Source organism: Mastigoproctus giganteus, chromosome 4 (assembly GCF_048544385.1).
Source record: "Mastigoproctus giganteus isolate SK-2022 chromosome 4, ASM4854438v1, whole genome shotgun sequence".
Classification (NCBI taxonomy): Eukaryota; Metazoa; Arthropoda; class Arachnida; order Uropygi; family Thelyphonidae; genus Mastigoproctus; species Mastigoproctus giganteus.
Genome location: NC_143578.1, coordinates 208,768,280 through 208,795,052, shown reverse-complemented (window position 1 = coordinate 208,795,052; position 26,773 = coordinate 208,768,280). Strand labels below are relative to the sequence as shown.

At 39.8% G+C, this 26,773-nt stretch overlaps 1 protein-coding gene across 1 annotated transcript in view; it reads left to right on the top strand.

Annotated features, from left to right (window-relative positions):
• Positions 1–26,773, top strand: part of LOC150087358 (nose resistant to fluoxetine protein 6-like) — a 98,691-nt gene that overhangs the window by 68,308 nt on the left and 3,610 nt on the right. The window contains exons 8-13 of the mRNA XM_090372454.1: positions 1,070–1,162; positions 4,987–5,152; positions 5,371–5,450; positions 9,605–9,727; positions 24,812–24,932; positions 26,119–26,305. Coding sequence (XP_090228580.1) covers positions 1,070–1,162; positions 4,987–5,152; positions 5,371–5,450; positions 9,605–9,727; positions 24,812–24,932; positions 26,119–26,305 — 770 coding nt within the window. The remainder of the gene's footprint in view (positions 1–1,069; positions 1,163–4,986; positions 5,153–5,370; positions 5,451–9,604; positions 9,728–24,811; positions 24,933–26,118; positions 26,306–26,773) is intronic.

The window sequence follows — 26,773 nt, the reverse complement described above, 5'->3', positions numbered from 1 at the left end:
CAAACCTGAGGGGGAATAGATTCAAACTGAGGAAAGACAGTTGTAGAATAGATGTGCGGAAGTTTGCCTTCTGTATCTACCCATCTACCCATCTGTTGTTGTGGAAGCTAATAGCTTAAATAAATTCAAGGCAGGACTAGACAAACATTTGGAATGAATGGATCAGTGAAATGGGATTTTTTTTTTTTTTTTTTTTTTGGCCGATGCTGTATAAACTTGCTTTCTTGCATCATATGCCTCAACTAATGCTAATGCTCACAAATGCAGAAATTTCCTGGCGTTTTATGGCCTTGACGCCTTGGTGCTTAACTCACAACTAGAACATCCATAAATTCCCTCAACATGACCTGTTGAGGAGGTTTCCATCGTGCAGTGGATTGATAATGGCTGTTTACTTTAACTGCGCGGAAAGTCAGGAAAGGGAATAAAAATCGATATGATCGACAAGACCTTCGCGGCCACTGCAGTACCATAATTCATCATAAACTTTAAAAAAATAAAAAGAAATTGCTATCGATCATTAATTTCCATGAACTTCATTTAAAAATCGTGTTAAAATTAGTAAAATTTAACTCTACTTTAACAGTGGCGTAACTATGCCAATGCGGCCAATGCGGCGCATTGGGGGTCCACACCCTCCTGCCCGAAATAGAAAAATATTTAATTGAGTAAAAATGAAAGTTTAGTTATGTTTATGATAAAATTTACTGTGACTACGAACAACAATTTTTTTCACACGATGCATGTTTATTGTGAGCTAGCTGCACAGCACAAGCGAAACTGCAGTGAATAGAGGTGAAATGGTATTAGCATAGCTGCTGCTTCCAGGGTTTAAGGATTTTTCCAAAACAAATATTTTCAGGGGAGCCCACACTAAACTTTGCATTGGGGCCCACTTTTTCTAGTTACGACACTGTACGTCAATATGATTTTAAACCAGGTGATGAAACGCAATTTAATTATTTCAACTATAACCCTGTTTTTCAAGTATAATAATGTATAAATTCATACTACTGGATTTACTGCATTTTGATTATAGAGCTACAGTATTTGTTTTAAACTTCAATAGCGGTCTTTTGGTCGTCTACGTTACACTGCAGAAGTTAGAAGAGAAAAATGGTCGTTTCAATCTATTTGGTTTTTATCTTCACCGTTACTGGAGGTAAGTAGCTTCACTTTTTTTTTTTTTTTTTTTTGTTGTTGCTGTTGTTAAACTTAAGTACAAACATTGTTTTCCAGAGATTCAAGAAACTATATTAGTTTCTTGAAATAATATGATTTGTACATGTTCTGTTAAATTTTAAGATGATACTGCATACAGCACAGGAAACACTTATAAAACAATCTGCATCTTGTGTTTTCACTTATAAAGCAATCTGCATCTTGTGTTTTCACTTATAAAGCATCTTGTTCATTGGAGCAAATGGGAGGGAAACTACCCATGTGAGACAATTTTTAAATCAACAACATTACTGTTATCTATACCAGCATTTTAAGGAAAGTGCTAGGTACAAGAATTTTGTGGTTCAGCCATGATCCAAATAGTAACATAGGATGACAGTACAGGAACCCTTAGAAGGAGGTGATCATAAAGCTAAGGTGGATTAGAATTCATTATTTGTTTATGTATTACCTGTAAGTGTCGGCACATCAATGAGTTGGACAGAGGAAATAACGCTGTATTTTTTATCTGGACTTTAGTGAAGCTCATTAAATGAGTAAGGTTCTTAAATGGATTATGGGATGGCAGAAGGCAAATATTTGTAATTAATCGTTACCGTTCAGAATTCAGAATGAAAATTAGAAGTGAGGACCTTCACTGATCGGTACTGAGTCTACGCCTGTTTTTGATTTTCTTAAAGGACATCGAAGAAGGGAAATAGGGCGAGGTGTTAAATTTCCAAATTAATGGAATATCGGAAGAATGGTTAATGACTGACATCAAGCTTTCACATCGTCTTAGATAGGCTTCGGGGATAGCCAGACAGGTGGCAACTATGTTTTAAATTTGCCACCTGTCTGACATTTGCAAGTGTAAAACGATCTAACAAATAAAAAATCTAAAAATAACACTTGGAGGGGATGAATCAAAAATGGTAGAGGAAGAAAGGGGTTTGGAGATTGAGATATAGGTGGACATAAAGTTCTCTATGCAGTGCCGACAGGTGGAAAGGAGGGTCCACGATGTCCTGCCCATGATTTATGGAATAACTACTTGTAGAAAATTTACAACCTTGTAGAGGTTGTAATTCCAATATATCAAGCAATTGTGAGAAGGCACTTGGAACAGATGATCCATGTATGGAGGCCACACATAAAAAAAAGACGCCCAATACGTCTTCTGAACCGTCGTGGTAGCACAGTTGATAGAATCGCCGTACTCCCCACACGGATGATTTACCCGGTGGAAAAGACCTGAGTTCAAGTCCCGTCAATGATGTGAGAAATTGACGGGACTCGAACTTTTATTCTCAACATGACTGAGTGAGAAGATCTCAGGCGAGGGTAGCATGGGTTTTTTCCTCCCGGAAACTAGGGTTTTTCGTCCAGAAGACACAAAAACTAATATTTGTAGTGAAACGTATAAGATATTGTTCGATTACAGTCATTTTGTTTATCGCAAAGCAAAGGTATTGCGTCAGATAACGCTTCTATTGCATCGGACAGTAATTGAAAGGTATTGCATCAGCCGTTTCTATAATTACGGCGTTGGAGAACAGTATCCTGTTTCGCGGAGGTGTAAGCATGGCTCCATATGCTCAGTTGATACCAAGAAAAAAAAGTGTAGCTGTTTCTCTGTCCCAGGAAGGGCTTTCTACGTGTGCTATCGCTCATAAAACAGGCTGCCACCAGTCAACAGTATCCGGGGTGCTGAAATTAAAGCGTGAAACCGGTGATGTGAAGAGAAGACCTGGATCAGGCTGTAAGAGAGCGACTAGGCCTTCCCAAGATCGATATTTGAAACGGCTGTGCCTTCGTAATGGCCATGCTAGTGCTCCTGATCTAAAACCAGACTTTGAGATGGCCTCTGGTGTTAAAACAAGTGCACGAACTATCCAAAGACGGCTTTCGGAATGTGGTCTGCATGCCTATCGGCCCAAGAAGAAGCCTTTGTTGACCCAACAAATGAGGAAGAATCGACTTGCTTCGACTAAAACGCATGTTTCATGGACAAAAGAGCAATGGGACACCGTCATCTTTTCTGACGAATCGAAATTCAACCTGCATGGCTCGGATGGGGAAGCGATATGTCACAAGACGAAAATCGGGGGCATACCATCCTGACTGCATAACACCGACTGTAAGTTTCCTCGCCGGTCAGATGGTCTGGGGATGCATAACAAGCAAAGGGGTGGAGCGAATTCAGTTTATTAACGGACCGGTGAATGCAGAAACCTATACTGCTATCTTGGAGGAGTGCCTGAAACCTGTTATTAAGGATCACCACACACGTGCAAAACTGCATTTTTCAACAGGACTCAGCACCTTGCCACACAGCAAAATTGGTAAGTTTTATGCTATTTAGATTTAATGATAACTTTGTCTTCTTGTCTCACAAGGCTTAAAACATACTTACACCAATGCTTTCCCTCGTTTTTTTCCCTTAAGGTGCAGTCATACCTCAGAAATGCTAGCATTACAGTGTTGGACTGGCCCGGCAACAGTCAAGATTTGAACCCTACTGAAAATTGCTGGTACATAATGTCGTCTAAAATTGCTCAGAAGAAGCCAACAAGTAAGATTCAGCTGCAGGAGAGCACTGTAAGGGTGTGGTGCCACGAAATTGGGCAACCGTTTATCCAGAAGTTGATTAACTCTATGACAAATCGTTGCAAGGTTATAATTGCAGCTCGAGGAGGAACAACAAAATATTGAGGACTTATTTTGCTGATTTACAGTACATAATACTATTACGTTAACTTGTCATTTCAGTTTGTAAATGCAATAAAATGTATGTTTGGTTGTCATGATTGCCATTTGCATAATTTTTCATATTTCCATTAGTTACGCATTTTACCCTTTGGGAAGATATTTATGGCAATTAAGTATATCAGGTGCAGTCTTTTTATTGGATTTCATTCACAGATATATACAGTATATCCCATCTAACAAATGCATTTCGAACATTTTACAAACAACAATGCAGGGCAAAACACATTACTGTATTTGAAAAATTGTATACGTAAATGCAATAAAATGTATGTTTGGTTGCAATGATCGCAATTTGCATGATTTCTCATATTTCCATTAATTGCGCATTTTACCCTTTGGGAAGATACTGGAGCCTGAAGGCACAAAATTCAAACTATCAGAGAAAAGGTAGACTGTAGAAAGTTTTGCTTTAGCCAGCGTATTCGTTGGAATAAATTGCTTCCATGGGCCAAAGGCTAGAAGAAAAATCCACTGCCAGTACCTACAGGATGAGGGGAAACACAAGATTCTCTCATCCGGTAGTTACTGATCTATTAGTATTAATATTGGTCTTTCGGTTCTTTGTACCATAGACTAATATTAATACTAACAGTACTAATTTAATTAATATTACAACTAATTAAAGAAGCATTATATTATTTTTTCTTAAACAGTTATTTAATAATTATATTAATTTAGTCATTAAATAATAACTTAGCAAACGTTAATGAAAATAAAAGGTGCACTTCTGATATTTGGCCATAAATGCCAAAAATCCTGGTTCAAACTATATAGGTTAGATTTTGATACAGAAAACAGCATTTTGTAACATCTTATATAGCTTTATTACTGCGGCCTGAACACAAATTTTGTGAAATCAAAATAAGGGAAAACGACAGCAGAATCTCTAACCAAACTAATACATCACATAGTGGCATAATACCGTCTATATGTCATATGACACGATGACGTTCATATACGCTCTCAATATATAACGCATTTTCTCCTGTATTATTTATTCTTTTGCAGACATATGATCAAAATAAATTGTATATTCAATATTTACATTTCCAGACTGACACCGGCATTCTTGTTGGCCACAGGACTGATTCTTCTTGGACCAACAAGTGGTAGTGGTCCCATCTGGAACGAAACGTTAGAGCCATTTATTGAAGGCTGCAAAAAGTATTGGTGGACTAATTTGCTATATATAAGCAACTTCGTACCAACGGCAGAATCAGTATGTATATGTCAATACATATTAATGTAATTTCTTATATAAATTTGTTTTCCTTGCACTGCAGTATGACATTTGTTATGAATTTTTGATACTTTCTTAAACATCAAAATCACAATGATGAAAGATTTTATCCATAAAAAGTGATGTGGCTGATATATACTAGTTCCATAACTTTGGTACTTTATACACTTTCTACAGGTGTGTTTTTTCTCTTTTAGTGCGTTCCTCACGGATGGTATTTATCATGTGACATGCAATTCTACATAATTTCGCCAGTCATCCTCTGGTCCCTCTACAGGTAAAATTCTGCACTATTTGAAACTGTAACAGAAATTATAGAAGTAGAACCGAAATTCTGTTAAGATATTATTGAATATATATGAATAATGCCAACTAAAATATGCCTAGGGTAGACAGTACTTTATCCCTCACAGCTATCACTGTAATTATTATTGCCATCCTCCCATACGGGGCGTGAAAGCCCTCAGTTCGAAACACGTCAATAACGGGAAGAATTTTTACGAGTTTTTTTCACAACACGGCGCAGTTAGTCAGACTCAGACGAGGATTGCATGCTTTTTTTTCCTTTTCCCAGAAATTCGAGTGTTTTGTCCAGAAAATTGACCGAAGAATATATCTAATTACAGATACAGTATTATAGTATAGGGAATTTGTCAAGGCCATTGACCATTCCGCGACATATGCACGCTACAAATCCATCCCTTCTCATCAACAAACTGTTGGTCTAAGACAGCACTGCTTACGTCAAAAAAATAAAATAATTAATTAATTAAACACTGTGGCTGCACGTTAAGACGTGTACTTGTAGTATGAATGAACTGGTCTCGTGTGCAAACTGTGCAGTGTTCAAATTGGTGCTATGTGTTCTATATAAAAAAAATGAATGTGCTGTCACTTTCAAGATGCTGTGATCCCATTTGTGTGCAAACTTGAGAAACTGGGCAAATGGGAGAGTGAATGTCGCAACCCATCCCTTGTTTGCACCCTGAATATATGTGTGTGTGTGTATATTATTATTATTATTAGCCATATGGTGCAAGGAAGCCTGAGGCTTATGCTGTGAGCCCCTGGGGGTATAAAACCCTGTTTTATTGATAGGCGTCTCCCTAAACATGGTTGCCGTTGGGGTTGCAACCTACCTGGGCACGTCCCATTGCCTGTGATGACGCCATGCTGATTTCCCCTTAGGCAGCATGGTACTCTGAAAATACACACACCTAATTGTACTTAAAAAAAGACTAACTGGAGTGGCAAGACTGATTTACGTACACTGTGCAAAATACTTCCACCTGCGAATAATTTGTGTATTGTATATAATTTTTCTGATGTCTAAACAATATTCATTAAAGCATTTTAATTTTATTGAATTCGAAACGATAAAACCTTTCGCACGTTTGATAAGGCTAGAATTTATTAATTCTAGCCTTATCAAACAGTTTCTGTAATTGTTTTACATCACGCTTGGTGAAACTTTTAGGTTCTTTCGAAAGAATCACCGCTGAACACGTATCACTGACTTTGCTGTATGAAATGCGTGAACCCAAACAGAAAGGTAGTAAATATACAGGGTGAATATCAGCTATATGAGATATAGCAAGTTCAAGTCGCCAGTGTCCTAGTGTCAGGTGAGGGCAGAAAACTTGTGAACAGGTCACAAAATTCATTCTTCCATAGGACGCAATGCAAAATTAAATCTGATTTTGAAACAACGAATTAAAGTTGTTGTAGGGTTTTTAGGCGCATCAGCAACTTGGGCCATATTGTGGTATATAATATATGTGTAAATTGCGTGCGTTCTGTAGTCAATTTGATGGACGAAAAACCCGGCTTCCCGGGAGAAAATACCATGGAACCTTTGCCCGAGAGCGACTAACTGAGCTATGTTGTAAAAATGGCCCAAAAAAATTCCATGTGTCATTGACGGAATTCGAAAACTCAAGTCTTTTCCACCCGGTGAGGGAAAGACGATGATTACACTAACTGTGTTTCGCACGAGGGCTTTCAAGTGAATGTGAGATGTAGCATAAATTATTTTTTAAGAGTTTTCTGTCACTAAGACAGTCCATTTTTTTTTGCATTTTAAGACGAAGTTATTTACTTAAATTAAAAACAGCCGTATGAAGTTGTACATGTTGTAGTTTTGACCTAAAAAATTGTTCCAGCCAGGACCGCGTCAAGCCTTTTTCAGAGCCTGGATATAAACAGGATATTGCTGTCGCTAACTACAGGACTACACTGGTCTGGTGTATAAAACTTAAGGACCAACACTATTTCTAAAGGTTACAACCACAAAATCTTTACTTAAGGTACTCTTTACTAATGAGAGTAGATTCAGTCTCAGCAGCGATTCTGGACGTCAGCTAATCTGACGAGACGTTGGCACTCGGTATCACCCCGCAAACATCACTGAAAAGGATCGATATTGCGGTCGAGGTGTTCTCGTCTAGGGAGGCGTTATCTTGGATGGACATAAACAACTCCAGATACTGGAAGGCGATACTGATACCGGTGCACGCTACTGTACTGAAGTAATCCTTCTCCGTGTGCATCTGGTCCGAAGTGCCATTGGCCCCGAGTTCGTGTTTATGGATGATAACGCCACACCCCATCGCACTGCAGCAGTGATATGCTTTTGGAAAGTGAGACATTGTTCGTATGGATTGGCCTGCTCGTTGCGTCGATCTAAATCCCATCAAACACATATGGGACGCTCTGGGGAGACGCCTAGCGGCACGTCCACACCCACCAGAAAATGTTCACCAGCTGAAGATGGCGCTGACAGAGGAACGGACGATGTTACCGCAAGAACTTATCAACAACATTGTTTTAAGTATGGACAGGCGGTGCAAAAGCCTGCATTGACATTAGGGGTGGCCATATCCCACATCCAGGCTTTTCCCACATCCAGGCCACTCCTATGAGTGTGGCTACAGGTGAAAACTTGACTGGTCCTTAAATTTTGCACACCAGTGTTTTAATGCGCCTCTGAGAATTGGCGTCTGGATGCGGTAGCTGCCCAAGCTTCCATGTTAATACGGCTCTGATTCCAGAAAATCTGTTTGAAACATTACTTTAGGCCAGATTGAGTTGTTGTTGTTTGGTTTTTAGGAGCATTAGCAACTAAGGCCATATTGCTCCGAGGATATGCGGTGGTCATTCCCTGACCTTTCCGCATCCTCTGTATTTGGTGGCTCACGGGCTCGAACCCCGGTCTAATCAAGAAGCATGTGCTACGCACTGCTGCTCCTGCCGATCTGGCTACGGAGGCGCCTCCGAGATAGATTAATATGTATGACCTTGTAGAAATCATATGAAAAATACAGATTACTTATAAAACCAAGAGCAACTAAGTCAATATGTCCTATGTTTAAATCAGATTTTAAAAAAAATTCATAAGAGTTACCTCAATCTATATCCATAGGATTATTTATCTTCGAAACTCTCCAACTCCAATCTTTATCACGCACGGTTTAAAATGATTAAAAGATTAAAATTATATACTCTTCATTAAAATACAATTAAACGTGTTCAATTCTCTAAGCCCATGTATGACCAGACTCCCCCGGGATCACAGCTGAAGGCCCCAACCCGACCCCAGATCTATCCAATTCACCACGTAACCTCGAGAGATTGAAGACAATGTGTAAAAATTTTAAATAAATTCAAAAATAAAAGCCGTTAGTTGTTTCCTACCTGTGATCAACAGTACCTCAAAAAGTTTTGTCCCTTAAGGAAGGAAAGTAGTTTTTTTGACAAATATTCATCATCGTATTTTAAGTATAATCGTGATAATTTTAACGGCTTTTATTTTTAAATTTATTTTAAATTTTGACACAATGTCTTCAATCTCTCGAGGTTACGTGGTGAATTGGACAGATCTGGGATCGGGTTGGGGCCTTCAGCTGTGATCCCAGGATGTCTGGTCAAACATGGGCTTAGAGAATTGAACACGTTTAATTGTATTTTAATGAAGAGTACATAATTTTAATCTTTTAATCATTTTAAACCATGCGTAACAGAGTTTACGCATGGTTTAAAATGAGCTGGAGAGTTTCGAAGAGAAATAATCCTATGGATAACGATTGAGGTAACTCTTAAGAAATTTTTTGAAAAATACAGACATAAAAATAATCAGAAAATTGCTGCTCTCATGAATATCCGGGCCGCCTGTCTTCCAGCAACTGGCCACATTATAAAAAATGACTTTTAACATTATGTTCTACGGAAATTTCAAATGTTATGGATGCGAAGTCTGGATGATTACAGCACTCGTGTGGTGACTGTTGTAGCTCATTCCAAAAATACGGGATTCTTCGGATTTATTTATTTTTGTTAAATCGGCAAAGATTGTGTATTTTGATTCATCCTGTTTATTAAAATTAAACGAATAAAAATATTCGCATCTGATTACTTGAACCTCTAATTTTTCAGGAGACCAGCAGCTGGGAAGTTATTCATAGCAGCAGGCGTAATTATTTCCATGGTGACCGTTGGAATGCTCACATTCCACTTTGATCAACCTCCAGTCACTCTATTCTCACTTCCAGATCCGCAGTAAGTATAGCATACACAAATAAAAAACTGAACACTAGTCTTTTTCTTTTTTTTGTTAGTTTTTGGCCCATCGGCTTCTGTGGCCATAATGCACCTCCCAAAGTTTTTGCATTTTACTCTGATCCAAGCCCGAGGCGGGATTCGAAACCGCGACCATTAGAGTACCAGGGAGGCACTTTACCCACCTGGCTAGCCCGGTCGGCTCGAACACTCGTCATTAGAACCATTTTACTGAGGCCAAGGCATCTTAAATCAGAGATTAAATATTCTTCTATGGATGGTTTGATCGCTTATTGATTTATTAATTTCGCAATTTCCTTAAACTATTTAGGGGGACCGTTGGTGAAATACTTTTAGCTTAATAACGCATCAGGATCTTGGGAGATCCCATGTTTTATATTGCTTTATTTGTTGTTGAAAAAACAACAAATAAAGCAACATTTCCAAATGAGAAACAAACGGTTAATTAAACGCAGATTTCAAAACTCTGTGCGGATCCTCCTTCATTTTTAACCGCAGTGGGATATATAATACAGTCAATTCCTGCTTGCCCATACAATTATTGATGATGATGATGATAATAATAATTATTAAAAGTGCGATGGCCCAGTGGTTACGATGGCCCAGTGGTGCGATGGCCCAGTTGCACTGCCATCCTGATGAATCCGGGTTCGAATCCCACCTTGGAAAACGCTGAGAGACCGGCATAATAATATTAATAAGAAATATAGTACTAATAAGTACAGTATAATAAAAAAAAAACATTGAGAAAGTTGCTTCATTAGACATATCTAGTGGCGCCATCTAGTGTCTCTCCCGAAAACCAACACCACCACTGCACGCAAGCCGAAGCTAAACAAGTCTACGTAGATGGATGATGTCGAAGAGATATAATGAACATACTGCTTTGAGTGTGGCGCAGGATACATTCACTCGCATTCAGGCCATAGGCAGAAGGGTCGGCTCGAAAATTCGAAAAGAGTCTTCCGAGGAGAATAGTGGAGCAAGTGGCGCTGTCCTCCGTACAGCTAAAACAAGGGAAAGGCAAAACCATCCAGCCCAACCAACTGGAAGTTATAACTGCGCTAATGTCCACACAGGAAGGAAGAAAAGGGCAATGCGTGAAGTAGAGAATCGAAATGAATACGGTTTTTTTATCGTGCAAAAATACTACGAAGTAACCAAGCTGCAGTCCGATATGACAATGTACAGGACAACACTACATACCAAGTCGGTGAAACGATTCCCGACTGTTCAGGTCACCTAACAGCGAACAAACTAGAGAAGGAGCAGACCATCGTCACAAAGAACCTGATAGCTCTTGCAATCTTAGAAAAAATCAAGCAGGATGGGAACAAACTACAAAGAACATAACCAACATCGAACCAGAGGAGGAGGAGCAAGAAGAAATCGAACACAGAGCAGCTGAAGTGGAAACAGACAAGGGCATGATATCCAGAATAAAAGACGAGTGGGAGACAGCCCTGACAGAATTCGAGGGAATGAGCCCCACAAAGACTCAAGCCATATCGAAGCAGTGACTCAATAGAATCTGTGGCAAGTCACAGACCACCTCAGCAAATAATAACACATTACCTCAACAGTAACGGGGCCACGCTGGAGCCATCCACACAGCCGTGTACTGTGCAACCACAGTAGCCACCAAGATCGATGAAAAAATGAAAGAGAAAGGAAAGAGCAGCAGAAGAAACGAAAAAACAATGAACTGCCACCTTGGGAAAGGAAGCTTCAGCAGAAGACAGACGAATTAAGAGTCAAGATTAATCGAGTACCAACGGGGTAATAGGAGTAGTAAGTTGACTGGAAAAGTGAACAGCATGCTTAAGAAAGACAACATCTATAGTAAACAAGAGACGAAAAATCAGAGAACATGAGAATATTTAGAAATACTGAAGCAGAAACTCCTCGTATTCAGCAGGAATACGTTGATACAAAGAATTCTCAGAAAAAAAAACAAAAAAAAAAAAAAAAACAATCAAATCTTCGACGAAAACCAAAGCGCCTTCAACAGGAGTATTGGACAAGAGGAGCAGGAAGGTAACGGACCACCAAGCAGAACACGATCGAGTTCTGGGGCAACATATGAAGCAGTGAAACGAGACATAACAGCTGAACCCCCTGGATAGAATTAGAACGGACGAAAACCAAGCACATGCAAGGAATAATAGAATAGTAGAAGAAAAAGGAAGGAAGAAGTACAACCGGCGATCAGAAAGTCCCATAACTGGCGAACTTCAGGAATACGGTACAAGAAGTTCACTTTCACACACAAGCACCTGGCAGAGCGGATCACCCAAATAACAAGTTACCCAGAGACAGTCCCAGTTTCTTACTCAAGCAATCACATACCTGAAAGCTAAACATCGAGATACAAAAAACCCGGCGAAATAAGGCCGATCACCTGTCTTCCAGCAATGTAAAAGATCCGGACCAGCAGCATAACCAAGAAGATATCAGACCACTTTGAGAGCCAGAACATCATGGCGAAGCAGCAGAAGGGATACAAGAAGTGGATGAGCAAAGGATGCAAACAGAAATTAACCACTGATGCCACAGTTACAGAGCAAGCCAACAAGAAGCACCGGAACCTGTACACGGCCAGCATTGTCTACCGCAAGGCATCGACTACGTGCCTCGTAGCTGGCTAATAGACATCCCGAAGATCTATAAAGTCAATCTAACTACAAAGTCAGTCTGACAATGACAAAATTCCTAGAAGTTTGAAACCATGGCGAAATGGAGTACCAAAATCAAGTCGAGAACATAACAACCACACCGATCTCCATCAAGAAAGGAATGTTTTAGGGAGATGGCGTGAGCTCAATGTGGTTCTATCTAGCACCCCATCCGCTATCCACCATACTGAACAACAACAAGTACAGATATAACCTCAAAGAAGAAAGGAAGAACCTGTATACCCTCTCCCACCTGACGTACATGGATGATATCAATCTCTATGGGACAACCAAGAAGCAACTCGAACAGCTACTTTGGATCACTGAAGAATTCAGGATTGACGCCAGGAAAGAATTAGGACTAGACAAATGCAAGACCCATGGATTGCATTAGGGAAAATTAGTCGGCCGAAACTCCCAGCTGCAGATTGGTAAAGGGATCGAACCAATAACAGGGGAAGAGATCTACAAATACCTGGGGATGCAGCTGACTCAGCAGTTAGAGCACAATATCAAGGCCTGCCTGACCGAAAAATACCATCAGAGACTCAGAAGACTGCAGAACGCAAAGCTAAAAGGAGGGGACACAGTTAAAGCCATAAACACTTACGCAATCTCAGTGCTATCATACTCCGTCTGGATCATAGATTGGACTAACACCTAGCTGGATGATATCATGAGAAAGACAAGGATCAACAGTCACCAAACCACCCGAAGTCGGCCGGGCGGAGACTGACCATAGCTCCGAAAGAAGAAGGAACGGGTTTGACAGATCTCGTCGAGCAACAGAAGAAAGCCACTGAGAACCCAAAGGATTCCAGAAAAACACAGCGCCACGCTATCAAGCCATGAGAAAGACAGGCAAGCCGCATACATCATTCAACCTAAGCGAGGAGATCCCTCCCGCCCAGACGGAAGAAACGAAGATAGAAAGATGGGCATAGAAGGCGTTCCATGCCAGACACTACAATGACCTTCATCCAAACCACATAGATAAAATGGGTTTTAATGCATGGCTCATGAGAGAGACTCCTTTCCCTGAGACTGAAGAATTCATGCTCACCATCCACCACCAGGGACTATAGAAAATACATCGCCAAGGAACTCTGAGTGACAGATGACACATCGACGACGACACCTAGCCTCAGAAACCATCCAGGCTGATCACCCAGACAGAGTACACTCGTTGACACAACCAGGTAGCTAAGATAATACACTGAAAGGAACAGAATTCATGGAATACCTGGTTCCTGGGCAAAGCGACATTGTGACGCCTCTCGCTGGTGGACGAACCCGCCACTTGGCAGGTATACAGGTACACTGCATCACTGCATTCACGTAGACGGTAATTCGATGTCAGTATGGATAAATGTTGTGAGTTAATCGACTTTGAAAGAGTGATGATAGTGGCTGCCCGACGCACAGGTCACTCTATCACGGAGGTGGCACAGAAATTGCACTGCCCCTGTTCGACAGTACCAAGAGTGTATCGGGAATACGCTATTTCCGGAATAACATCTCATCGGGGACAGCGCTGTGGGCCGAGAAAAACGGTGAATGAACGTGACCGTTGACGTCTGTTTCGCATTGTTTCAGTCAACTGGAGAGAGACAGTGACACAAATCATCGCAGAATTCAACAAGAGAGGTGCCAGAAACGTTTCCACCAAGACCATCAGGCGATCAATAGGCACAATAGGCTACGGGAGCCGCCGACACACCACAGTCCCATTGCTAACAGTACGACAGACTCTATGCTTCAATTGGCCGAAAAACATCGGCACTGGACCTTGGATGATTGGAGACGGGTCTCCTGAATGATGAGTCCCATTTCATTATTTCGAGAGAACGGGAGGGTGCATATCTCTGGCGGAAACCACACGAAGCTATGCACCCGTCATGTCAACAAGGAACTGTTCTGGCAGGTGGGCGGTCGATAATAGTCTCCGGCGTGTTAAACTGGCACACGTTGGGACCTCTGGTACGTCCAGACGCATCTCTGAACGGTCCAGGTTACGTGTCCATCTCTGCAGACCAACTGCATCCCTTCATGGTCATCATGCACCCACAGGGCAGTGGACTCTTCTAGCAGGGCAATGCACCTCCACACAGAGTCGGAATGCTCTTCGAACCATGACTAGAACATGGTTCGAAGAGCATTCCGAAGATTTTACTACCATGGAATGGCCTCCCCGTTCACCAGACTTGAACCCTGTGCAACATCTCTGAATGCTGTGGAAAGGTCCGTTCGAGCTTTGGATCCACCCAGGAACGCAACGGAATTATGAATAACGATGCAGCAAGCATGGATGGAAATACCTATGGAACGCTTTTGTGAACTAGTAGAAGCAATGCCTCGATGTGTGAATGGCTTTATCCGGGCAAAAGGTGTGCCTACCTGTTACTAGGTAGGTATCCCATGATTTCTGTCCGCTCAGTGTACATCAGAAGCTAGGGAAGAAATCTCATTTAATCGAATAAAGTGTACCCTATTACAAGTACGAATCTCAGGCTGTACTAGAAAACGCACAAGCTGGCAATGCGCTATAATAACGAACAAGACGATTACGCACAACAGATCAGACATAACCCCTCAAAAACAAGAAGGGAATGGCTACTTACTTGATCGATATAGCCGTGCCCAACACTAGCAGCCTCCAGAAAACATACGAGGAAAAGATCAGGAAGTAAACAGACCTAAAACTGGAGATCAAAGAGACGTGACATAGTGAACAAGTAACGACCATCCTGATCACCGTGTCAACTACCAGCATGGTGCCAAATAACCTACACAAGAACCAATCGTCAATAATCCTCGCAGAGAGAACCTACAAGGAACACCAGAAAGTCACCATCCTGAATGACACGATAGTCGAAGAGCTCCTTGACCAATAATACTAGTCAGACATAACAACCGCCCTGTGCATGGGTATTTCTGCTTGATGAAGGGTACTGGTGCATAATACTAATAACTCCGGCAGACCGAAGTATTCATGCTCGCCACCCAAGATCTGGTAATCAACACCAGGAACTACAGTGCCAAGTACCCTGGAGTAGCAAATGACACATATCAACGCTCCTCCTTGCCCCAGAGACAATCGATCGTATCACCGTGGGATGCAGGGCTATCATCCAGACGGAGTAAGCTCATAGACAAGACCAGGTAGCGGATAATATATCAGATACTAGCCTTAAAAATATATCAATTGGAAAGAGTACAGAATTACAAGTACGAACCCAGGCAGTAATAGAGACCCCTACTCACGAACTATATTGGGACCGCGCCCTAACAATGGACAAAACGATTCCACACAAAATACTAGACAAACCCTCATCGATAAGAAGGCAATGGCTATCTACCTGATTGACATAGCAGTATCCACCACCAGCAAGCCCAGAAAACCTACGAGGAAAAGATCAGGAAGTACATAACCCTAAGAGAGGAAGTCAAAGAAATGTGGTATATGGAACAAATAATGACCACCCCAATCAGTGTGAATCATCGGCATGATGCCAAAGCGCCTTCATAACAACCTAGCAATAATAGGCCTCGCAGAAAACGCGCTTACATGGAACTCCAGAAAGCAGCGATCCTGAACACCTGTAGGTTAGTCAGAGAATTCCTCGCTTAATAACAGTACCACACATAACAAACACTACACGCACCTGGTACCATTATGCTTCGTGGGGTGGGGGAAAAACCCATAAGGAGAAGAATTAATCGTTCTGGGGCCAGGTAGCAACGTCGACATGGTCATCTGATATTTCAGGATCCTTAGCAATGTATTTCCTGTAGTTCCTAGCATTCATTACCTGGTCTTGAATGGCCAGCATGCATCCTTCAGCCTTGGGGAAGTGACTTTCGTTCGTAAGCGAAGCGTTCGAAGCCATCTTCTGTATGTAGTCTTGGTGGAGGTCACTGTAGTGGTTGCCATGGTGTGTCTTCTTCGTCCATCTTTCTGTCTTTGTTTCTACTCTCTGTATCAGTGTGGTCTCCTTTTTGAGTGTTATGTGCAGTTTGTCTATTTTTTCTTATGTTTTCCTGGAAGTAATCGCGCAGGTTCCTAATCGACTTCTCTTCTTTAATGAGGTTAGTCATTGAACGAGAGAACAATTATAAAAACTTCTTTTTTTATGGGATTTTTTCTGCCCAGTGACTGGTACCAAGGGATGGTTGGTTGTGTCCGGTTACTATTATTATTATTGTTACTGTTGGTTGAGGAACTCTCTTACTATCCTACAGGTGTTCAAGATCGTGGCTTTCTGGAGTTCCATGAAATGTTCTGTGGGAGGCCTATTGTTTCTAGGTTACATCGAGGTTCTTTGGCACCATGCCGATGGTTGACACAATGATCGGGATGGTCATTACTTGTTCCATATGTCACATATCATTGACTTCCTGTGTTAGGTCTAAGTACTTCCTGATCTCTTCCTCGTATGTTTTCTGGAGGTTGTTAGTGTTCGGCATTGCTGTGTCGATCAGGTAGGTAGCCATTTCCTATTACATTTCTGGCACGTTAGTAAATAGTAATAATTCATGATTTATAATAAAAAAAAGCGACTTTTTTCGTTTCTGCGCATCCACCATATTACCGATTCATTCTTCTAACCAGGCAATGGAACAGAAATAATATGCAGTGTTTCAACTTCAATATACGGTATACAGATAGTCAACGATTTATGTATGAAAAATTATGGATTTCTATTGGACGGATTTTAATGAAATTTAGGATGGCTCGGAAAATATTTCTATATAAAATTTCATGAAAATCCATCCAGTGGGAGTTGAGATGTTACGAATACATGTGGGCGGACGGATATGCTGAAAACAATAGGCCCACTATGCACATATTCTAATGCGCCTAATAACATGAAAAAAAAAGTGTCAACGTTTTATTCAGTTTTAAAATTTTATTTTTTTTATGTTGGTAAGTGGAAGAAGAATGAATATCCAGCAAATGGAGCATCATGCGCTAATGATGCGGCTAATCAAATTTTTGACCAAAGAGCAGCAATATTAAAGAAAACCACGAAAGAATAAGTGGAATGTTTGGAGAATATTTAGTACATACTGTTGCAAGATGGTCGGCACTACTGAAAGAGAGGACGAGTCAGGTGAGGATGATCCAAGGTCTGGTCGGCCAGCTGAAGCAATCAATTCTGAAACAGCTGCCATCATTTGACAAAAATTTTAGAAAACAGAAGAATTAAAATGTCTAAACTTGAAAATGTATTTAAGATTTCCCACGAAAGGAGTTTTAACAAATAATACATGAGCATTTGGGAATATGCAATGTTCGTGCAAGATGAGTTTCCAGAAAATTTTCCAGTCATGACAAATAACAGAAGGTGGGGTCATAAAAAGAGAATTTAATATTTACTCTACTAATCTAGATACATATTTATCTGGTGTGGACATATTTATCTGAAACTTGGCTACAATTTTATGGGCCCGAAATCTAATCAGAAAGCCGCAGAGGAAACACATGAGATCTACAATCTCAAACAAGTTTCAAACCCCACCATCAGCTAGAAAAGTGTTGGCTTCAATTTCTGGGACACAAAATCATTTGTATTAACTGATTGTCTTGCATCTAAAACCACAATAATAGCGGAATATTATATCAGCCTCAAGCAAAAATTTCAGCTGAAATTCGGGAAAAAAAAGACGCGAAAAGTTGGATAATCGAATTTTGCTTCTCTACAATCCACCCGTCCACAGGCTAAAATTCTTGAATGTGGATTTGAACATTCAACCCCTCCCCCCAGTAAAGCTCATTGTGACTGACCAACCTGCGGTTGGTCAGTCACAATGAGCTTTACTGGGGGGAGGAGTCACAATGAGCTTTACTGTGACTAACCAACCTGCGGTTGGTCAGTCACAATGAGCAATGGTCAGTCACTAGAGGAAGTAACACTGCTGATCTGATTATCAGTAGTGATTCTTCATGCATCAAGAATCTGCAGATAAAGGAACCACTAGGTGGCAGTGATCACAATGTGCTGATGTGGGATTTAATCAAAGAGGTAAGTATAATCAGGGGTTAAGGGAATGGTTTTTGCTTTCGTAAAGGTATCTACGGTGGTCTGAGACAGTTTTTATATTCTATACAGTGGGATCAACTGATGATGTTACCAACGGTGAACTCTAAATGGCAAGCCTTCAGGGACTTAATCTTGGAATCTTGTAAGATTAATTAATGAGGCCCGTGGCAGAGAAGAAAAATGCATGGCATGCATATAAAGTATCAGCAGACTCAGAAGCCTATGGCAGATATAAGCTGGTCTGTAATCTAGTCACAAAGAAGGTTAGGCAGAAAAAGCAGATTACGAGAAAAATTTGGCAGAGGACGCAAATCAAAACAGCAAAGAGATCTTTACTTATGCTTTTTTTATGAAAACCCCAAACACGAGAGGTATTAGAACCTACAGTACTTAGTACCGTGCTTGGGTTGGAAGTTGACAAGACGAAAGAAGATATTTGTTGACATTAGACTTGAACTTCTGTAAACTGTAATTTTCAGGAAATACGTATGAAGGAAGGTTGGTCCAGAAAACGGCAGTTGAATGAATAAACGAGGAAGATGAAAAGTTGGTTCTGTCACAGAACCAACTTCAAACTCACAGAACTTCTGTGAGTTTGAAGTTAGACAGTAAATGCATGTTGGCTGGTGGCGGCACGTGTACGGACTGTTTTGAAAGAGAGAGCGGCAATTATAGAAGCCAATTCAGAAGAACAGTGCTCATGGAAATACAGTGAAACTTCTCCTAACGGACACCTCTCGTTAACGGACATTTTCAAATTCCCCAACTCACCTCTATTGGTTTTAACGTGTTTGCAGCTTCTGTCTAGCGGACATTCTCTGTAACGGACGCGGACAGGCAATCTGCGCTGTTTCGTTTAGATTAGCACTTAATTTGATCTCCCCATAACGGACAGCGGGCGAGCTCACGGCCCTTTTTCTAGGAACTTTTCTTCCACGTATTGCCTCAATCGTGTGTTTATTTTCTATTTCCGATTCTCTGAATTTTATCAAGGTTTACGTCGCGTTTCTAAACCCTTTTTCAAGAATTTTAAGGCACGTGTAAAACTTCTGATGAATTCGGTGTGTGCAGGGGAGGGGGGGAATTTTGTCGGCCTTTCGTCTTTTCAGTTTCAGTTTTCAGTTTTGTTCAGTGTCGTGTGAAGTGCACAATGTCTTCTCGTAAACATTTAACTTTAAAAGATAAAATCGAACTCATTAATGCGTATGATCGGCAAAAAAATAGTGTTCGCAATCTCGCTGCAAAATTCAAAATCGGGAAGACGCAGGTAAGCGACATCCTAAAGGAAAAAAAATGAACTGCTCAAACAATTTTGGCAACACGGAAATGATCACGTTCAAAAATCATTCCCGAAACCTGTTGCACCTCAAATTGACAATGTTACGTATGAGTGGTTTTGTCGCGTACGTGCTAAAAAAATTCCCATTAATGGGCCTATTATTAGGGAAAAGGCTTTGGAGGTTGCGAAATCTATGGGAGTAAATGAGTTCAAAGCTTCTGTGGGATGGCTAGACAAGTTCAAAACTCGGCATAAAATTTCTTGGAAAACCGTAAGTGGTGAAGGTGGATCTGTTGATACTGGGGTTGTAACAGAGTGGACCGTCAAATTGGAAGATTTATGTCGTGATTTTGAAGCTAAGGATATTTACAACTGTGACGAAACAGGGTTGTTTTTTAAAGTTCTTCTTGAAAAAACAATGAGTCAAAAAAACGAAAAGTGCCAGGGCGGAAAAATTTCTAAGGAACGCATGACTGTACTATTGTGTACAAATATGCTGGGAGACTTTGAACAACCTCTTGTTATAGGAAAACCACAAAATCCTCGTTGTTTCAAGGACATAAAGTTGAATCTTGAATGTTGATTGGAAGTCTAATAAAAAAGCGTGGATGACACGAGATATCATGAGCGAATGGATAAGTAACTTTAACCAAAACATGATTCGTCAAAACAGAAAAAGTATTCTTTTCATGGATAATGCTGCATCTCACCCGCACACTGAATTATCCAACATTCAAATCATTTTTCTGCCACCAAACACATCTGCAGAGTGTCAGCCCTTGGATCAAGGGATAATAAAAAATTTTAAACTTCACTACAGAAAACGTGTTTTAAGACATCTCATTGCAAACATGAACGATGTAACATGTGCGAGTGACCTTGCAAAGAAAATCAGCATCCTAGATGCGATTCAATGGATTTCCTCTTCAGTAAACGCAATTAGAAAACAAACTGTCGTGAACTGTTTTGTAAAGTCTGGCTTCTCAAACGCAAAAATTGAAGTTGTGAACAGCAATGTGGAGCACCAAGAAGAACAAGAACTTCATCTATTGATAATGTACGATACTTCAGCTACAAATGATCCTGGCTACAAAGATATAGACTCGAACCTCACTACAGAAGATGGTGCTATAGATATCAACGACATTATCATCGATATTTTTCAAGAAGTTCCTCATGAGGATGAAGAAATGGAAGGAGGTCATTCTGTCGAAGAACATATTAACGACGAACCACCGATGAAAATAGAAGAAGCGCTCATACAAATCAATCGTTTAAAAATGTTTTTCGCCGCTGAAGTATCTTACTGAAGGACTTTCGATGGTTTCTTCACTCCAAACAAAGGTTGAAAACAAAATTATCAGCCGGAAGAAGGTGCAGAAGAAAATAAGTGATTACTGTATGTATTTTTCATAAGATAAAGTCATAATATGCATAGCACAATTGTACGTATATTATTTACAAAAATATTGTGCAAAATCTGTATATAATTTAATTTAATTTTACATTAAACGTTTAATGATTTTTCTTTATCTCTTGTGTATGTAATTGTATATTATTTACAAAAATATTGTTCAAAATCTGTATATATTTTAATTTAATTTTACATTAAACGTTTAACGATTTTTCTTTCTTTTTTTTTTCTCCCTCAGGGAAGTTTAATGTAAAACTTAAAGGGAAGTTTCACTGCATCTGTAGAAAAGGCATGCAGCAGACACAGTACGTCTATAAGAGAGCGAGTAGAGAGACTCTGTCAGAGAGGAATCATTAATTAACCTAACTGCCCTTTTCTGAATGGAATCTACAAGCCTGAGAGAGGTTGGTAGCACAGCCCCAGATGTGGGAACAATGTTCCATGGTAGGGCGGATTTGCGATTTGTACGGATTGAACATATGTTTGGAAGAAAAGTAACGCCGAGAACGAAAGAGAAAACCAAGTTTTTTAGATGCAGAGAGGAAGCAATATTTGTAATGTGCTTATGCCAAGGGAGATTAGAAGTCAGGGTAATTCCCAAAAGAGATATCATTTTGCCTAGAAATCGGAATGTCACCAAAGATAAGCATAGGAGCAGAAAAATCCTTTTTGCGACATATAAGACAAGACTAAGTTTTAGAAAGATTGAAATCAACTAAGTTGTTTTTGCCCCACTGGAGAATTACCTGGAGATCGGCATTTAAGGAATTCGAGAAGTTGAAGCTGATTGAGCAGGGCAAGGTTTCTCAAAATGGAAAGTGGAATGGATAGGATATGGATAGGAAAAACTATGGATAGGATTTCCAGTCAATGGAAGAAGGTCATTAATACACAAGAGGAAAAGAGTGGGGGAAAGAACTGAATCTTGCGGGAAACCAGTATTAGTAGAGAAGTTAGAAGACACAGAGCCATCTACCATCACTCAGAGAGTGAATAACCAATTACAAAAAAACAGTTGGCAAACCATATGACGATGGAAGCTTGTTTAGAACACTTTTATGCCAAACACGTTCGAAAGTCTTTGAGATGTCAAGAGCATCTGCTTTTGTTTCAGAGAACTTTTTCATTGAATTAGTCCATAAATAGGAAACATAAACCAGAATATCGCCAGTGGATCGACACTGACGGAATCCATACTGGCCATCGTTAATCAGACGGAAGGTTTCTATGTAGTTTAAGAGTTTGCGGTCAATTGATTTCTCCATTACTTTACAAAGTGTTTAGGGGTAATTGCGATGGGACGATAATTGTATGGGAGGGATTGTTCACCCTTTTTAGGAACTGTATGGATATGAGCAAATTTCCAAGCAGAAGGAAAAACACATACCTTTGGAATATGAAAAAAGGCGGCAAAGAACAGGAGTAAATTCAGGAGCACAGGTTTTGAGAACAGGTGGAGAAATACCATCAGGAGCTGGAGCTTTCTTAGCATCAAGATTCTTCAAAATCCTTCTGACTTCATTTTGACGGAACACCACAGGAGGCATTGAATGGAGCGTGTTGGGAATGGTGGGAGGTGTTTTACCAAGATCATTAATATATGAGTTGGAAGAAAAATGGGCATCTTTATCTTTGGCTGAAGTGACAACAGAACCATCTGTTTTTTTACAAAGGTGGGAACAGAGATGGGCAAAAGTTGCGGCCAATAGCTTTGGCAAGAGACCAGAATTCTCGGCTACCATTAGGGCAGGAAGCAAGTTTTCTACTCTTAGCCTGTATAAATATAGTTTGGACTGATTAATAACTGCTTTACAATTGTTGAGAGCTTTGGTGTAGGCAGAAAATGAAACTGAAGAATTGGAAACAAGCAAATTACGATATGCAACGTTCTTCTCTTTAACTGCCTTAGCACATTTATTGGAAAACCAAGGTTTAGATAAAGGACGAGATTTTAAAGTGGAGTTTGGAATAAAGGATTCCATTCTTAAAAGAATAATTTCACTGACACGATCTGACATCAGAAGTTTAGAAACAATAATCCAAGGAAAAGAAGAAAAGAAATCTCGTAGGTCATCCCAATTTGCATTCTGGTAATGCCAAATAATACGAGGTTGGGAATAGCCATGAGATAAAAGCTCCATTGGAGAAGAGACAATCACCAAGTTGTGATCTGAGGTACCTAAAGGGCCACTCACTTCGACCGTGTACTTAGAAGGGTTGTTTGTGAAAAAAAGATCAAGCGTGTTGGCTGTATGGTTAGGATTGTCCGGTATTCTTGTAGGTAAATGAACGATCCGTGCAAGGTCATTAATAATTGCAAAAGCCTCAGCATCCAGACCAGCTGGCTCGGTGTGACTAGAAAACGGAATCCAGCTGGAGTTGTGAACATTAAAACCACCAAGGAAAATTACATCACTGTTAGGAAAGTTGGACTTTAGAAAGTCAAGTTGCAAAGAGAGAAAGTCAAAGAGCTCCAAGCGATTAGTGGAGTTGGGAGAACGGTAGCGATAACAGATGAATTTGACAGAATGAGGTAGAGATATTTTAAGCCAGAGAAGATCGAAAAGAGGAGATTTCAAATGACCAAGTCTCTGACGAGGAATATCGGAACGGACATGTGCACAAGTACCACCTTTGAGGCGAAAGGAATCATACAGGGAATAATTTGGGCAACTGATATGAGCAGTAGTTGAATCAACCGATAACTGAAATTCTCTCAGAAAAAGTACGTGGGGTTTGGCAGACTGCAAGTGGAAATGGACATCGTTGAGATTAGAATTGAAACCACGTATATTTGTGAAATGAAAAAGGAAGTGTTTGGGAGGTTTAGAAGATAAACTTACTCTATTAGTTTGGCAATTCATGGCGTATTCAATGGTAAGAAAAAGAATGGGGGGGGAGGCATTCTGTATGAAGTAATGAAATTTTTGGATATGGCAAGAATATACCCAGGTCCTTGACATAATGTGGCCTCCACAATGCCCTCCGCATACACACTCCTTGTAAATAGATGTGGGAAAGGAAACGATCGTTTCCTTTCCTACATCTATTGTTATTATTTTATTTATTTGCAGTTGATACTGTGTTGGTCGGATTTCAATTTTTTGCATGGATGAGTTTAAGGTTGAAGTTTCGTGTGTTCAGTTACAGCGTTTTTAATTTGGTGTTTCAAAATGTTTTTGTTGGTTGAATTCTAAATGCGAATTTTACAGGCAGTAGAATTAGCTCATACAGAATATCATTGATCTATAATGGTGATACAATATACGCCTTGAAGAATTTTTTCAGTGTTTCGTGTTAATAAAAAAGTTAATAAGACATTATTATATTATACATTATGTTGACACAAATTATAACCATTCTTTTTGTACATTGAATCAGGAAATACAGAGATGTATATGATATATACATACTGAAATAAAAGGTCGGAAACTTTGCAGTTGCAAACTAATAAATAAACGAATAATCTTTTAGAGGTGTAAATATTTTACTTTATATGATTGTAAAATAATGTTTCATTACCTATTTGTAATTAACACTGGAATTATATACAGCCCAAATAGCGATTTGGCAACAGTCTAAATTGATGTGTTTTTATTCCGACAGGCTATTGCTGAGTCAGCTATATCACTTACCATTATTTTTTTTCAGGGAAGTGAATGAATACCTCGATATCATAGGGTACAAACCGTACACTCATTTATCTTCCTACTGTGTAGGGATGGCCACAGGATACTTTCTGTACAGCCAACAAAAGCTCATTATTAAACCAGTAAGTATTGAATTTCCTACATGATAGAATAAATTACTCCGTACTACCTTTCAATCATCTGTGAAGCGTTTAGTCCATGGAAATAATTTGCCAATCTGTTTTAAGTTTTTCTAAAAATGTTTAAAATTAAAATAATTTTCCTCGCAATTCACCCCTTAATTTTTATAAGTCCGCCATGGTATTCTTCCCAATTACTTCTCATATAAATGATTTACTTGAAGTAAATAATACGGGAAATTGAAGGGCAAAGGGCAGTTTCCCAAACGCAGGTAATTCTAATAAGAATGAAAGTTAGAATACCGAATTAATAAATCCAATAAATTATTTCTATATCACGCAGAGCAGTTTTATAATCATTCTTATTACAACTGAAGTACCCAGAATTGCGTGGGAAATTTAAAATTTCATGCATAACAAATTGTCTATTTTAGGAGAAAGGGGTGATGGGGTTGATTTGGGTACTTTTATTTTTAGATTAAAATTAATTTTAAACTAAAGCAATCATATAAATATATAACGAAATAATGTATGAATCGATTCCGATCTCTTTTCGATCTTGGTCTGTAATAGAAACGCAATACCTGCATTCTTCCTCTTTTACTCTACTGCACTAATCCTCTACTTCTTAAATAGACTGGATATGGTGGGGACCTTGAGTTCATTCTCGTGGCGGTAGGAGTATACATTCGCGTTGAGTGACCGTAGTTTAAGCCGAGTGACTACTAAATTGGGTGATGTTCTTGTATTTTTTTATATTGTGAACTCTCCGACCTTATGTAGTCGTCCCAGAGTATAAAGAGAAAATTTATTTATTGAAGTTACCAACGTAATACGCACTAGCATCACCCCCTTATCGTTTGACAGTTGAAACATTACATTTTTCTGAATTGCCCTGGGCGTCTGAACGCTTTCGATAATTTCTAATTTATATTTAAGCTAAAGAAAATTTCTGGGTAAAATATTTTTATCCTTTTAAAACGTGCTATTACCTTGGCTACTTCCTATTGTAGTGTTTCAAAAATGAGATTATTAAATTCTGAGAATCAAAATTTTGGATTCAAGTATGGGTCCACATTTTCTCCTGGATGTAAGGTTAGCTTGCACGGCTTTTGCGGATGCAAATGCACAAAGGAACATAAAAATGTTGTCCTTTTTATAAAAGATGTTTAATGGTATCCTTTTTCAGGTTGTTCAGCTTGTGGGTTGGTGTTTAGCTGCCGCCTCTTGTTTAGCAGTGGTGTACGGAACTTTTGAGTGGAATAAAGGCAACCTTCCCAGTTGGCCAACTGCTGTAGCATATGCATCGACGTGCAGGACGGTCTGGGCTTTAGGGGTTGCTTGGGTCACTGTCGTCTGCGTCTCCGGTCATGGAGGTAAGAACAGTGTTTTCACATTTTACTTATTTAATATATTTTTTATTTTTATTTTTTTTTTTTTACAAGACGTATGGCAAAATATCATTACTCACTGCGACCATGGACGGATTTATGCTGTCAGGGGACCGAGGTGGGGACACTCTCTCTGAATTTCTGAACTACTGTATTTCCACGTCTGAGCATAAATCTGTCCCTGACAAGTGGCGAAACTGAACATTCTGGGCTCCCGCCAGATTTCTAATCAGTCCCCATGTGAACTTTAACACCTATATCAAACCTATAGTCGGGCCCGCTTGAAGTGGTGTACCCGGCGGTATGGTAGTTTTGCCACTGTTCCTGACCGTAGTACTTAAGAACGTGGTTTATACCTTGAACTGTAATACTCTAAGAACTAATTTTATATTAATTGCAGTCCAGTAGAACCAGGAGCGGATCAGACTCCTGTTTTTATAGGGAAACAGTATA